The sequence below is a fragment of the Rattus norvegicus genome, chromosome 12 (genome assembly GCF_021556685.1).
Source record: "Rattus norvegicus strain SHRSP/BbbUtx chromosome 12, alternate assembly SHRSP_T2T, whole genome shotgun sequence".
NCBI classification, from domain to species: Eukaryota; Metazoa; Chordata; class Mammalia; order Rodentia; family Muridae; genus Rattus; species Rattus norvegicus.
In genome coordinates, this window is record NC_141545.1 from 28,471,615 (window position 1) to 28,487,472 (window position 15,858).

Consider the following 15,858-nt stretch of genomic DNA (forward strand, 5'->3'; position numbering starts at 1 on the left):
CTCACACAGAGAGGGAAAGAGGAATGGAGGAGACAAGAGAGGGAAGATGGGAGAGAAAAAAAGCAAACAAACAAAAAGAAAAGAAATCCTAAGCCAAATCCTCAGTTAATCACCCACTGTTATTTGGTTCTAGTTAGATTATACCTCAGATTCCCCACTTATAAAATAAGACCAATAGATACACCATAAATTACATAAAAATGATTTAAAGATCAAAAAGGACAACTCAGGAGGGGGAAATGTAGTCTCGAGAAGAAAAGGCTTGGTTTCTATTAACATGTCCCATAAGTTATATTCCAGGCTTTATAGGATTGTCAAAATTATCTTGCCTTATATAGAAAATCAGTTTTTCTTCCACCTCCATAGCCCCATACCCCAACAGGGTCTCTCATAGCCCTTGTCCTAAAACTATGTAAACCAGGCCATCCAGGAACTGAGAATCTGCTGGTCTGTGTGTCCCAAGTTCTAGGATTAAGGCATGTGACACTGTGCCTAGCTTGGTTCTGACATCCGAGTTAGGGTTTGTCATCTCCACACTCACTAGAGTAATCCAGAGAGAGGATGTCAATTGAGGAAATGCTTCTAGAGACTGCTCACAGGTGAACCTGTAACGCATTTTCTTGACTAACGACTGACGTGAGAAGGCACAGTTCATATGGGCTGGGCAGGTGGCTAGGAGCTGTATAAGAAAGCAGGCTGAGCAAGCACAGGAGCAAGCCAGTGTCATCCCTTCACACACTACTTCAGTTCCTGAGTGAATTATCTGCTGTTAAAGGTTCAAATCCTGATATGAATCTAATTCTACTGTGAGTTAGTAGAGAAAAGAAAATGATCTAGTAAGGCTTCACCTAGGTGTCCAACATAATAGTGAGCTTACCTTATATGGGTCAAGTAAAAAGTCACTGAACTTGCTGGGCAGGGAATACTTCTTCACCAATTCATCTTCTACCACCCAAGGCGCATTCTCCCCAGTACCAGCGCGTAAGGCGTTATGCCGGATGAAGTATCGGAGTATCTCCTTATTTGGGGGTCTCTCTGTCCGAATCAAGCTGTCTGCAGGCACATTGCTGATGATCTAGGTGAAAAAGTAACAAAGAAGTCAGCACTGGGAAGCGAAGCCACTAAACAACGAGAACAAAACACAGACACAAGGGAAAGAATCACAATTCCTTCTTGTTAGAAGATAAGGCAAAATTCTGAGACAGAACTTCAAAATAAACAATCCCTAGGTTATTCGTCACGACCTTTTGCAAGGTTAAACCTCACGGGGCTAAGCTGCTTCTTGTATGAAAGGGTTATCTATGATTTTCAACATCTTAGTCCTCTGTGCAATAAACTTAAAAGTCCCATTCAGGTATGTATAGAAACACCCAAAATAATATACCAATATTTTTTAAATCTAGACTTCATCAAGGCAACATATTTTATTTACGTTTAAATCTTGTTTTCTGCCACAAGGTCTCATGTAGCCCAGGTCACCCTCAAGCTCACTGTGTGACATGACCTTTAACTCCTGATCCTCCTGCTTCCATATTCCAATTACCAGGAGCTAGGAAATAAACCCTCGCCAACTGCCTTTAAATACATCGTGACTCTGAATATATTGAAAGATATAAAAAAACTAGAGCTGGAAACAGTTCAGTGATTGTACTTTCCAACATACAAAAGAGCCTTAGTTCCACATGAAAAATTAAAAATGTAAAAGCCAAACACCTTATATCTCAGAAAAAAAGGGCTGGGGATGTAAGTCCTTGTAGAATATTTGCCTAGCATAGCAATACCCTGAGTTCAATACTCATTGAGGGATTTTTTTTTTTAAAAAGGTAAAAAAGCAGTAGTTAAGGGTACTGACTAGCTTGAAATCTATTAAGATTAATGATAAACGTGGTTTCAGAGTCGACTCCTCATGTAACTTTACATTTCTGTGAAGACATTCCTGTACGCTTTTCCTTAGCATATTTTCCCCCATGAAAACCACCCGCCCCTACAAAAGTCCGTAAGGTCTACCACAGAAGCGGTTTGACCCACCTTATCCTCACTCTGTAGCTTCACATCGTATTTGTGAGGCAGAAATTTTGGAGGAGCCCATTTCCTTTCTCCTTTTTTTAACGAAGTAGGAAGTTTTCTCGGAGACCTACGTGCTCTGTCATCTAGTTAAATCAACAGGAAATTAGCAAATAATAATAATAATAAATTATTTTAATTCAACTCATTTACTCATAACTAATAACTTCATTTGGTCCCTCACTTATGCCAGGCACTGGTTGATGAGGTGTGGTCGTAACCTCCAGGAGCTGGTCTATGAAGGAAGTCAGGGAAGCTAATGCCTACAATCCCACTACACAGGCTGACAAACAAGAACACTCTCAAAGTACAGAAAATATTCCAGAAGGTGAGCATGAAAACACCTTAAAAGAATATAACTTATGGGCTGGAAAAATGGCTTAGACTTGGGTTAGATTCCCAACACCCACATGGTGGTTCACAACTGCCTGTACTGCAGTCCAGAAGACCTAATGTCTTTTTATGACCTCTGTGGTACCAGGCATCCGTATGGTGTACATACATGTAGGCACCTATACACATAAAATAAAGACACGAATAAAAGAAAGTGAATTATAACAGGATAACCACCAGTTAAACAAGAACTTTTTTGTTTTGTTAAAACAAAAAATATTAAAACAATTAGGGCTGGAGAGGTGACCAAACTGGGTTGGCTCCTAGAACTCACAGGATGACTCAAGCACCTGACTCCAACTCCAGGGGAATCTAATGCCCTCTTGTGGCCTGCATGGGCACTGCATGCATGTGGTATACAGACATACATGCAAAATACCCATACACAGAAAATAAAGTAAATTTAAGATTAAGAACAAAACAAAAAACCCAAAGCAAATCAACAACAACAAAAAAAGAAACTGGATGTTTTTCAAGAGGGCCTGGGTCTGATTCCCAGCACACAGCAGCTCACAACCGCCTGTAACTCTAACTGCAGGGAATCTGGCACCTTCTAGCCTCAAAGGGCAGTGGGCATGCAAGTGGTGCACAGACATATACGCAAGCAAAAACTGACACACATGAAATCTCTAAAAATTCAAAAAGTAAACAAGTGTTTAAGAAAATTCTTTGTACCTGGCAAATAAGAAGCCATCTGCAACCTGATTAGAAAACTCTGAGTCATTAAAAGGCAGAAGTTAACGTAGGCATGGAAGCATACATTTGATACACCTGTAACCCCAGAACTCAACGGAGGAAGGCCAGTCTGGGTCACAGAGCAAAATACAGTACTAGGCTGTCATAACAGCCTACAAAGAAACAGTGCCAAGAATAGCGACACAAGCTTATAACAATACCCAGTATTCTCTAGGCAGAGGCAGAAAGATCACGAGTTGAACATCTTCCTCAGACATAGTGAGCCTAAGGCTAGCCTATTTGAGTTACTGTCCCCAAGCAAAAGAGTAAAAAGTCAGATAAGTTAAATCATAATTAATACAAAGGAGTCAACCACTGGCTTGTCTGTACAGAAGAAAATATTCTCAAGACTCTCGGAATAAACAGGATAGGGGAGTACCATTGGGTGTGGTGGCACACCTAGCTGTAATCCCAACTGCTGGGAGGTACAAATGGAGGACCAGAAATTCAAGGCTAGTGTTAAAAAAATAAATAAATAAATAAAATATCAAGCCAAAATAAAAACACAGAGCTAACATGTTTCTGCCTGATATATTATTAACCCTTTCTCCCCACCAAGAAAATACTATGGAAACTAGAATTTTATCACACTCCTACAGAAATCTTAAGTTTAGAGAAAACATTCAGTGTTTTGTAACATTAATTCAACCTGCCTATCCACACATTAGAAATATCATCTACACATTAGAAATATCACTAGATCCCAGTAATTAAAACCTAACTAAGGCAAACACACTAAAAAGGAAGTCGAACCTAAATCCCGATTCGTGGGTACCAATGTCTCAGGAGTGACGTCAAACAGTCTCGGGATCACTGGTATCCCACTGACCAACTGATTCTCCAGAGGGAGAAGAGTAGGAAGATATCCTCTTCAGTCAGCTCCTCATGAAACAATTTTCAACCTCAGGTAATCAGAATTTCCACATTTTAGGGGCTGGTGAGAAGGCTCAGCAGTTAAGAGCCCTTGCTGTTCTCCTCCAGAGGACACAAGTTCAGTTCCCAGCACCCAAGCTGGATGACTCACAATCACCTGTAACTCTGGATGCAGAGGATCTGACCCCTTTTCTTGGCCTTTGTGCACCTACACACACAGGCCATACACTCACACACAAATAGAATAAGCTTACAAATAAATATAAATTCAGTTTCAAAGAGAGAACCTAGAAATGGGACAGATATGCAATCCCAACAAAGCAGAAAACACAGCTGAAATAACAAAACCAAAAGACCCGCTACGACCAAGCCTCAGAAGTTTCCTTCAGACTACTATAAGGACTTCTAAAATAATCAGCGTGGATCCAAAACATCTGGACACAAAAGAAAGGCTGGCAGGAAAAGTGGCAATTAAAATAGTGAGGTGAAATTATCCAATCAGCCAACAGTTACAGATCATATATACCAAATACTGTGTGCTCATTTAGAGACAAAAGACTTTTAAGACAGTTAATTTCCTTAATGAGTCTTAAGTTTAAATAACAAAGGCTTAGAAAGTGGTAACACTCTGTACTGGCTGGTTTTGCCTGACAACTGAGCTAGAATCATCCCAAAGAGCTTCAGTTGTAAGGCATTTTCTCAATTAGTGATGGGGGAGGACGGCCCAGCCCATGGTGGGTGGTGCCATTCCTATACTAGTCCAGGTTCTGTACGAAAGCAGGCTGAGCAGGCCAGTAAGCAGCGCCCTCCATGGCCTCTGCATCAGCTCCTGCCTCCAGGTTCCTGCCCTGTCTGAGTTCCTGTCCTGACTCCTTCAATGATGGACTGTGATGTGGAAGTGTGAGCCAAATAAACCCTTTCCTCCCCAGCTTGCTTTTTCGGTCATGATGTTTTCATCGAAGCGATAGGAACCCTAATAACTAAGACACACTATCAGAAAAGCTTTCCAAGTAAGCAAAGCTCTCAGTTCTTCTAACTGTAAAATATTATTTTAGTCTCCAGATCTGTAAAAATTATATTTGGTTAACACAGTGTTCTAGAAATCTAGTGGCTCCTATGTGAAAGTCAGGTCAGAAGAGACAAACAGAGAAGCTGTATCTGAAAGCCACCACACTAGCTTGCACTGTGAGGATCGGGAGGGATTAGAATGCGCTTTGTTTACCTGGATTTTGCTTTAAGAGTAAAGGCAAGAGGGCAGGGTGTGTTAGCAGAGGCAGGCAGATCTCTGTTCTATGCCAGCCAGGGCTACATTGTAAGACCTTGATTAAGGAAAAACCACAAACCAATCAACCAAAAAGAACAAAGAGTAGGAAAGAGTCCTAGGTGTATCTTGGTGCATACCTGTAATCCCAGAATTCAGGAGACAGAGACAAGAGGACCACTCCAAATGAGGTCAGCCTAGTCTACATATTCAGACCCTGACTCAAAAGAAAAAACAACAACAAACAAAAAAAAAAAAGTAGGAAAATGAACAGAAATCCATTTTTTTTTACCATCCTGGTTAAGAATGGTCTCAACTATTTAGGGAGTTTTAAGTCCTAAGTCAGGTTGTGGGTATGTTAGTGGCTTTTTGAATCATAATGACTAAAACCATGGCTATATAAAAGCCTAAGTAGACATGCGGCTGCTACGGAATGCTACATTTCTATGTAACAAATAAGCACTGCCTCGACTCGGGAGCGGGCTAGCGTCATACATACTAATACTCTCTCTCCTGCCTCCGTCCTCTTTGACTACTGTCTCCTTCTGGTGGTCCTGAGCCATTTGGCTGGAATTCTCCTTGTCACTTGATGGAGAATCACAGGTCCCGTCAGATTTCTTCTCAGCAGCCTCTTCATCAACTTTCTCCAAAGGATGAATCTTCACAATCTTCACTTTGAGCATTTTCTCCTTTCCTACCTGTGCATGCAATACAAGAGAAAATGAAGAGATACTTAGGAAGTAGAACTAGAAACCTACAAAAATAAAGCATGACCCAGTATATCTAATATGGTGATTTTAATAAAAATAGCCCCTATAAGTTCATATATTTAAATGCTTAGCCACCAGGGAATGGCACTATTTGAAAGAATTAGAAAGTCAAGACCTTGTTAGAAGCATATCACTGGGAACAGGCCTTGATATTTCAAAAGTCCAAGCCAGTCCCAGTGACTGACTGTCCATCTGTCTGTCTGTCTGCCTATGGATCAGGACGTAACTGTCAGCAACTGTTCCAGCGACATGTGTGCCACCATGCTCTCCATCTGAAAATGTAAGCCTCTAAAACTGTAAGCAAGCCCCCAGTTAAATGCTCTCTTGTAAGAGTGACTTTGGTCAATGGTGTCTCTTCACAGCAATAACAGAACAGTGACTAAGACACCTAACAAACAAAGATTCATGCAAACTGTGAAGTATCCAGGCACAGTAAACTTTGCTCCTCAGATTTCTAGATCTAAATATACATTTTTTAAAAAATAAAATGAGCCCGTCACAGTATCATATTCCTATAATTTCAACATCTGAAAGGGTGAGGAAGAAGCTGTGAGTTCAAGGCCAGTCTGAAAAAGTAGTGAGCTCCAGGTTAGCATGGGCTACAAAAACACGGTTCCAAAACTCAACTAAACCAATGGTTCTCAACCTTCCTAAGACTGTGGCCCTTAATACAGTTCCTCATATATGGCATCTCTCAACCATAAAATCACTTCATTGCTACTTTATAACTAATTTTGCTACTATTATGAATCAAAATGTAAATATCTGATATACAGCCTCAAAAGGGTCATGACCCACAGGTTGATCACTGAACAAACAAACGGAAAGATCTGCCACACAATACCATGACAATCTATAATCCCTAGGAGGCTGAGGCAGGAAGATCAGGGCCTCTTCATCATATCCTACATAGTGAATTCAAGGTCTACATAGCAACATACTGTTTCAACAACAACAAAAAAGTTAGAACAGAATAAAATGGGGGGCTGAATAAATAAGATGAGCAGTTGCTCTTGCAAAAGACGGAGGTTTGAACCCCTGTGCCTATATGATGGCTCACACATTCTGTAACTCCACAGGGGCTGGAGCACACATGTGGTGCACATATATTCATGTAAGCAAAACATTTATAAACAGAAAGTAAAATATACCTTAAAAATAATATCCATTGCATAATTCATGTGCTAATATACTAAGGGCAGCTGCTGTGTGAGCCTAAATTGTATGCCAAGTACAGTTCAAGAACTGCCTTTTTTGGTCAACCCGGAACTCACCGTGTATAGCAGACAAGGCCTAAACCTTGTGGTCCTTTCTTTTAAAGTGAAAGGATTACAAGTGCATCGCCACACTCAGAACTTTTCTTTTCCAAAAATAACATATCCAGTGGTTACAGAACCAGTCTGTTATCTTTTCTCCACTTGATTACCTGTCAGTGACTATTACAAATCAGTCGTCTGGGTTATTCTGAGATATTAGGCTATCCAAAGCACTAACTGTCTTACCACAGAAACTAGACTGGCTGGGCATGGTACCACGTGACTGTAATCCAGCGCTCTAGAGGAAGAGGCAGGACTGACACAAGGAGAAGGCAAGCCTCGTCCTGTGGACTGCCAGAATAGCAACAGCCTGTGCCACACTATAGTCCTGTCTCAAAACCACACAGAAACTGCAACTTGGGGGGAATGGGGGACATCACATTTGCAACCACCTCTATCTAACTCTAGCTCAAAGGGGATCAGACAGCTCTGACATTTATGGACACCAGTACTTGTTCATACATCCACATACATAATTAAACACACACACAAACCCAGTACTTAGGCTAAGCAGTTATAGAATTGAGACAACACAACATCTACATCACCATATACACTATATTTTTATCATACACCATATACACTATATTTTTATCACACACAAGACAGTAAGGCATATGGACACATACCTGCAATCCTAGCACTTGGAAAGTAGAGGTAGGAAGATCAAGGCCACCCTTGACTATACAACGAATTTTGAGGCCAGTCTGAACTAAATCATACCCTGTCTCCAAAAATACAAGGGAAGGGGGAACAGCACACACACCCCTCTCACACACACATATAGAAGTGCAACTTTAACAGGTCTTAAAGTAATCCGTCTCTACCTCAGAGATTGACAACCACTGTATTATTTTGTTTTGACTTCAGTAAATGGAATCAAGATTATATTATTCTGTGACTACCTTCTTTTAATTTTACATTTCTTTTTTCAACTGAGTATTCAAGGCCTTAACAATTTATTCATTCACCTGCCAATGATAGGTCCTTAGGTTATTTCCTCTCTGGATTATTATAAATAAAATATTGAGTTCTTATGCAAGTATCCTGGGGTGATATAAGAATAAATGTTCAGGGCTGGAGAGATGGCTCAGCGGTTAAGAGCACCCGACTGCTCTTCCAGAGGTCATGAGTTCAATTCCCAGCAACCACATGGTGGCTCACAACCATCTGTAAAGAGATCCGATGCCCTCTTCTGGTGTATCTGAAGACAGCTACAGTGTACTTATATATAATAAATAAATAAATCTTAAAAAAAAAAAAAAAAGAATAAATGTTCAAAGATGAAAGCCCAGTCAAGGGCTTGCACATTCAACTGTAGTAACAATTCCAAAGCATTCACCAAAAGAGCCATAGCGTTCACAGTGCCGGTGGTGAATGGACGCTGCAATATAGGTCAGAGGTAACACACCTGCCTAGCATGTATACGGCTGAGTACCACAAACAGCACACGGGAAAAAGAATAAGCAAAAATGACCTATGAGCAGTTCCGTTTTCTTACCAAACTTTGGCAGTTGCTCATATTTACTGATCTTATATGTACAAAATATTCCTGACTGTGGTTTTGATTTGACTGCTGAAGTAGAAATGAGTTTAAACATCTTTTCATGGTTTGGGACAGACATATTCCCATCCTCTGCCTCGCGTGTTCTTGTTCCATCTTTGTTTTGGTTTATTTTCAGTGTCTGCTGAGGATGGAGTCTCGGGCCTTGCTCATGCTGGGCAAGCGTCCTGCAGCCCTCGCTGGCAGGCAGACTCTAAGCACGCAGCTGTAACGGAAGCGCGTCTCCAGGCCTTTCCCATCTTGCAGATATGCCCAATGCTTTCCTTTTCTCGCTTTTGTTGTGTTTTGTTTTTCTTCCTTTTGCTTTTAAGTCTAGTCTTTCTTTTCTACTTGGCTTGGTGTTTACAAAGGCTAACTATCCTGGGTTTCTGTGTCCTCCAGATCTTGAACTCAGTCCATGGGAAGCACACGGTAACCAGACATGGGAGAAATGAGGTGGGGTTATTTCTGGTACATTTCCCTGAACAAATTCCAAACAAGTTAGCTAGATCAGATCAGTAAATTATTCTAATAACTACAACTACTCTTTCTACATTTTGGATCCTCTACCTTCCCTCTGTTTCCCTCAAGTTTGTTTAGAAATGACGATATCCCTACAGCTCATAGCAACCAGGACTTCTCCTTGTGAAGCATTGCTTATGTTTGATCAGACTGTTGTCCGACTTCAAAAGTCCCTTTACTAAACTCAATTCAATCACACCATTCTAGTCCTCCATCTGTTTTTTGTCAACATGTAACTGATACCAACCATGTGATTAAAACTCACTAATAAACCAGACTTATATAGCATGTAATCACAACACTTAAAGGCAGAGGTGTGGAGGCTCACACAGGCGGATCTCTTTGAGCTGGAAGACAGCCTATTCTACAGAGTGAGTTTTAAAACAAGCAGGAGTATGTAAAGAAACCCTGTCCTAAAAACAACAACAAAAAGAGACAGAAGCAAGAAAATGGCTTAGAGTTTAAGGCCAACATAGCATACAGAATGAGACTCTCAAAAGATCAAACCAAACCAACGAATAAACAAAACCACTGATAACCTCAGACACTACAAATAAATATAAAATACACAGAACAAGAATAATTTCATGGGGCTAGAGAGATGGCTCAGAGGTTAAGAGCACTGACTGCTCTTCCAGAGGTCCTGAGTTCAATTCCCAGCAACCACATGGTGGCTCACAACCATCTGTAATGGGATCTGGTACCCTCTTCTGACCCACAGGCATACATGCAGCCAGAACACTGTATACATAATAAATAAATAAAACTTAAAAAAAAAGGAGTAATTTCATTAATACGTTAGTAAAATAAAGTGAAAACAGAGTGAAGTATCAGAGATACATATATGAACTGAATATTGATCTCACTATTTATGGAGCACATTGTGCCCCTGAGCAAGATAGCCTGCCACTTAAAAACCCTGACAAGCACATTCTTAGTTTGTAAAGATAGGTAGCTGTTTAAACCAGTATCTAGGCAGTAGCTTGCCAAGATAAGGGGCTGCTTTATTTTTCTTTCTGGAAACATTTTCTTCTCCCACTTAGAAGAGCATTTCCTAATATGGCCATACCACCCTGAACGCGCCCAATCTCGTCTGCAGGAAGCTAAGCAGGGTCGGATCTGGTTAGTACTTGGATGGGAGACCTCCTGGGAATACCAGGTGCTTTAAAAAAAAAAAAAAGAGCATTTCCTGAATAGTCCTCCCTTTGGAGCCACTTCCCCTCACTGAAGTTCTTTCTCACTTCTCCTAAATAAATTTATGTTCAGGCTGGCAAGATGGCTGAGTAGATAAAGGTACATGCCAACAAGCCTGGCAAACGGAGTTCAATTCCCATATGCTAGAAGCCAAGAACCAACTCACACGGGGTGTTCTCTAACCTCCACACATGTACTGTGGTACAGGAGTGTGCATACACACAAGTGAGTGAACTAATGAAAAACTGTGTTAAATCAATCTGTCACACTGCTCTTAAAGAAGACACGAAATCATGCATGAAGGTCTTCAGCTATAATCCCAGTACTAACTAGGGAGTCTGTGGCAAGATGCCCACAACTTCGAGGTCAGCCTGGATTGGAAGTTCTAGGCCAGTATGGGATATAGAACAACATCCTAAGTTAAAAAAAACAAAAAATTAATAAAATATAATCCTCTAACAAGTATCCCCTCACTCCAAATACAGTAACAATTTCAGAACCAAAATGCAACAAAAAGTCTAGAGATGTGATGGAGGCTCGTACAGCCCTGGCTTCCCTTCCTAAGGGCTGGGCAGGGCAGGAGGGATGGAAATCAAACAGCCCGCTGGCAGGCACTGTGGTGCGCTTAGGAGGCTGGGGTAGAACTATGAGCTCCGGGCCAAGCTGGACTCCAAATCCATCTCTTTCAAAAGGAAGAAAAGAACATTAGGCAACCAAGCTAAGAACTACAAATCTGCGAGAGTCTAGGTTTCAGAACACCCTGGTGGTGCACGCCTCTAATCCCATCTGAGTTCAAGTCCAGTCTAGTCTACTAAGTAAGTTCCAGGACAGCCAGAGCTACACAGAGAAACTGTCTCCAAAAACAAAACAAAACAAAAAAACCCAACAACAAACAAACACCCAATTTTCATCTCTGATACATGCCAACATGAATACCTATGAAAATAAATGTTACCTTACTATTTCTCTTCAGATTATTTTGCCTTTGTAAAGTGACTCTGCTATCCCAAACATACTGGTATTTTTAAAAACTGTTAGCTTCAGCCAGACATGGGAGTATATTCCTTTAATCCCAGCAGATGCAGACAAATCACTTTCACTTTAGCTGGACCACATCGAAAGTTCCAGGCCAGGCAGAGACAGGCAATGAGGCCTAAGACTCAAAAACAAAAAACCCCAACAACAACAACAAAACAAAACAAAATAAAAAACCCAAAATAAGCCAGGTGGTGGTGGTGCACACCTTTAATCCCAGCAGCTGGATCTCTCAGTTTGAGGACAGCCTGTCTATAGCGAATAGTTCCTGGACAGCCAGGGCTATACAGAGAAACCCTGTCTCGAAAAACAAACAGAAATGCAGACACTTACCTCAAAGTCACACTCTTCTCCCACAGCATATTTGGTCATGATTTCTAACCAGGCGGAATCTACAAGCTTCTCTAAGGAGGCTGTGTTATGGTGAACCATTTCCAGAACAAGCTTCTCATACCAGTTAGGGAACTCTTCCTTCAAACTAAATAAGTGTCAACAATTAGAAAGGAAATACAAAAGCCTTTACCAAGAGATTTCAATTCAAACTTTAAAAAAAGACAACATTTTAGAGCAATTTTAGGGTAACAGTGAAACAAATATTTCCTTTAAAATATTATTACTTGAAAATTTCATACAGTGTGTTTCACTCCCTACCCCCCAAAAGTATTTCTCCAGCAAATACACGCAGAGAACTGGAAAATAAACAAAGATTAAAAAGCCCAAGGTGGGGCTGGAGAGAGGGCTGAGCAGTTAAAAGCATTTGCTCTTTGAGTCTTAGGACTCACACATAAGAACTCACAACTGTCTGTAACTCCAGTTCCAAGGGATCTGATGCCCTCTTCTGGCCTCCTCCTGTGCCAAGCAAGCACAGAGCGCACATACATACACGCGGCCAAAATACTCACATGCATAAAATAAACACAGCATAAAAAATAAAATGAAGCAAAATAATAAAAAATAAAAAACTGTGCAGCTAACCAGGACATGGTAGTTCCCAAGTAACAACAACAACAAACAAAACAAAGCAGTCAGGTGGCAGAAGCAAGATCTCTCCGCTCTAGGCCAATGTGCAAAGTGTGTGGATAAACAGGAGCAGATAGGCAGGGAGAGCCCTTACTTGTCAGATTAATCCATCCAGGTTAGTTTCTCACTCATAAATGAAAATATCAGGCATTCTACTAGTAAGTTCAACACTCCCCTATTACTTTCCTTTTTAGGCTCTCAATGTGTGGCCCTGGAACCCTCTATGTAGACCAGGTGGGTTCTGAACTCTGCTGTAATCTAAGGTGTGTGCCATCAAGCTTGGCCCCATTGCCTTGCTTCTGCAGTGCGCGTCTTCTCAAGTGCGAGTCTCTTCCTACCCCTTGGTTGTGTGTGTTTCAAATGCAGTCACTCACTCCTCACAATATCCCATGAGCTGTCCAGCATTTTTACTTTACAGACAAAAGCTTCAGGAAAGATTACCTGTTCAGTTCCTGACTTGAATCTAAAGCCCTAGCAAAGTAAAACAATGAGCTTAAATAAGAGTTCCTTCACTTACTTATCTGCATAGAGTCATTTTAATATCAGCCCAAGGATGGCAGTGAATGCTACAGTGGTCCTCAGACACTAATGACTAATCTGTTCCAATCCTTTTGAAAAGCAACTGGGGGATGAAGAGATGGCTCAGTGGTTAAGAGCATTGGCTGTGGGGGAGGGGAAAAAAGGGGGAGGGAAAAAAAAAGCATTGGCTGCTGTGCTAGGAGAACCAGGTTCAATTCCTACCACCCATATGATGCCATAAACATCTGTAACTCCTGTTCAAGAGGATTCTAGCTTCTGAGGGCACTGTACACACATACATGCTGGCTTAATATCTGTACTAAGTGTACTTATATATAATAAATTAATAAATCTTTTTTAAAAACCTGCTATATATACAAAGATATTCATAGTTGAATTCCTTTAACAGAAAATAAATTTTTTGGTATAAATATTTTTTCCATCTTTATTAAATTGGGTATTTCTTTTTTTTTTTAAAAAAAAGATTTATTTATTTCATGTATTGAGTACGCTGCAGCTGTCTTCAGACACACCAGAAGAGGACATCAGATCTCATTACAGATGGTTGTGAGCCACCATGTGGTTGCTGGGAATTGAACTCAGGACCTCTGGAAGAGCAGTCAGCGCTCTTAACCACTGAGCCATCTCTCCAGCCTGGGGTATTTCTTATTTACATTTCAAATGTTATTCCCTTTCCTGGTTTCCGGGCCAACATCCCCCTAACCCCTCCCCCTCCCCAGAAAATAAAAATTAACTGGACAACTAGACATGTAATTTCAACTAGAAATGACAGTGTCACGTGTGCTTTATTGAGTTACTAGAGGCTGAACCCAGGGGCGTGTCAAGCAAGTCTTCCACCAAAGAGTTGTAGCCCAGCCTTGTGTATCGTCTTGTTTTAGTCTGTGCTGTCCATGGCTACTTACAGCTCTCTAACTTCTGGAGTTCAAGTCTCTTACTGCAGTCTACAAAGTAGAATCTGGACCTCTGGTCTGGGTTAAGGTATGTAGTCAATTACCTTTGTACTCTTCCCATGCACCTCCCTTCCCAGCCTAACCATCCTCAGACTTCTTTATTGTTGTTATTAAATTTTTTTTTTCCCGGAGCTGGGGACCAAACCCAGGGCCTTGTGCTTGCTAGGCAAGTGCTCTACCACTGAGCTAAATCCCCAACCCCTAATTTTTTATTTTTACACTCCAGATTTTATTCCCCTCCTGGTCCACCCCCCGACCTCAGAGTTCTTTAATTCCATTTTCTTTAATGCCTAAGTTTTTTCCTGAACCCTACAAATTCAATCTCTTTCCATTAATTTTATCAAGTCAATCAAGTTTTAAAACCTCACACTACTTTTTCTTAGCAACTCCAGGCATGTGGGATACCACTGAACTGCATTCCCCAGAATTACTTCAATAATCAGAAAAAGATTTCTAGGCCGCCCTCCTCTCAGCCCTCCGAGTTTCCCGGGCTACCTCAAAAAAAAAAAAAAGATTTCTACCTTGACTAAAAATGTTAAAACTTTCTCTAACTTTTTAAAAAATTGTTTTTAGATTTTCTTTTACATGCTATGAGTGTTTTGCCTACATGAATGGATGTGTGCCAAATGCATACCATATGCCCAAGCAGGTCAGAACGCATCAAATCCTCTGCAACTGCCTAGAACTGGAGTTCTGGATGGCTGTGAGCCACCATGTAAGTGTTCTTTAAGAGCAACACATGCTCTAAACACTGAACCATCTCTTCAGACCCCTTCTCTCTTTTTCAAGAATCCCCCATTACTTCTAACATTCTTTTTTTTTTTTCTTTTCTTTTTTTTGGAGCTGGGGACTGAACCCAGGGCCTTGCTAAATCCCCAACCCCTACTTCTAACATTCTTAATTACCAAATCATTTATTTTGTAGAACCTCTAGCCAATTCAGGTTTAGTCTGCTTTTTTGCTGCCTGGATATTAATTCTAGATCATATCAGTCCTTTACTTACCCAAGGCTTAGTAAAATACTCAGTAAGTACACATACACAAATACCAGCAAAATGCTAACCAACCAGCACTCCGAGTACAGTACACTAACACAATGTATTCCATTCAAGTCCCAAACACTTAAATACAAACACTACCTTAGGGGCACTATCCCTGCCCCCCAACTTCCCTGACATAGTAAAGATGGTAAAGCCAAAGGACAAGGCTTCTGTTACTCACAGTTCAGCAACTTCCTGTTCTTCCTCCCAGGCCTCCTTGTGTGTTAGCTGACTGCTTCCTGTGCTCTTACAGGTCCAAATGCGCTCGCTGTATCGTTCCAAGCGGGCTTCATACTCTCTGTCACAGTGGCTCAGGAAAACAATACTCAAGCAACAAAGACACCCACCACACACTCGGAGAAGACTTTATAGAAAAATGACCAAGTGTCCTTTCTTTAAGGTAAGAGAAGAGAAAATAAGAATGAAATCTGTACAAGTCATAAATCCAAAGTATGATTGTAAATGAATGATATTAACTGGTCACATTTTTTGTTGTTTTTCAAGACCAGGTTTCTCTTTGTAGCTCTGGAACTCTGTAGACAAGGCTGGCCTCAAAGTCACAGAGACCCACCTGCCTTTGAATGACAGGTTTAAAGGTGTGCA

The 15,858-nt window shown here is 40.9% G+C and overlaps 1 protein-coding gene and 1 pseudogene across 4 annotated transcripts in view; one reads left to right on the top strand and one right to left on the bottom strand.

The window, feature by feature from the left end:
- Baz1b (bromodomain adjacent to zinc finger domain, 1B) overlaps nt 1–15,858 on the bottom strand; it is a 58,139-nt gene that overhangs the window by 33,695 nt on the left and 8,586 nt on the right. For 2 of the 4 annotated variants that reach the window (NM_001191916.1, XM_087579067.1), the window contains 5 exon segments: nt 878–1,075; nt 2,029–2,150; nt 5,826–6,024; nt 12,040–12,184; nt 15,437–15,553. In NM_001191916.1, coding sequence (NP_001178845.1) covers nt 878–1,075; nt 2,029–2,150; nt 5,826–6,024; nt 12,040–12,184; nt 15,437–15,553 — 781 coding nt within the window. 4 annotated transcript variants of the gene reach the window in all.
- Nucleotides 10,533–10,648, top strand: LOC120096080 (5S ribosomal RNA; annotated as a pseudogene).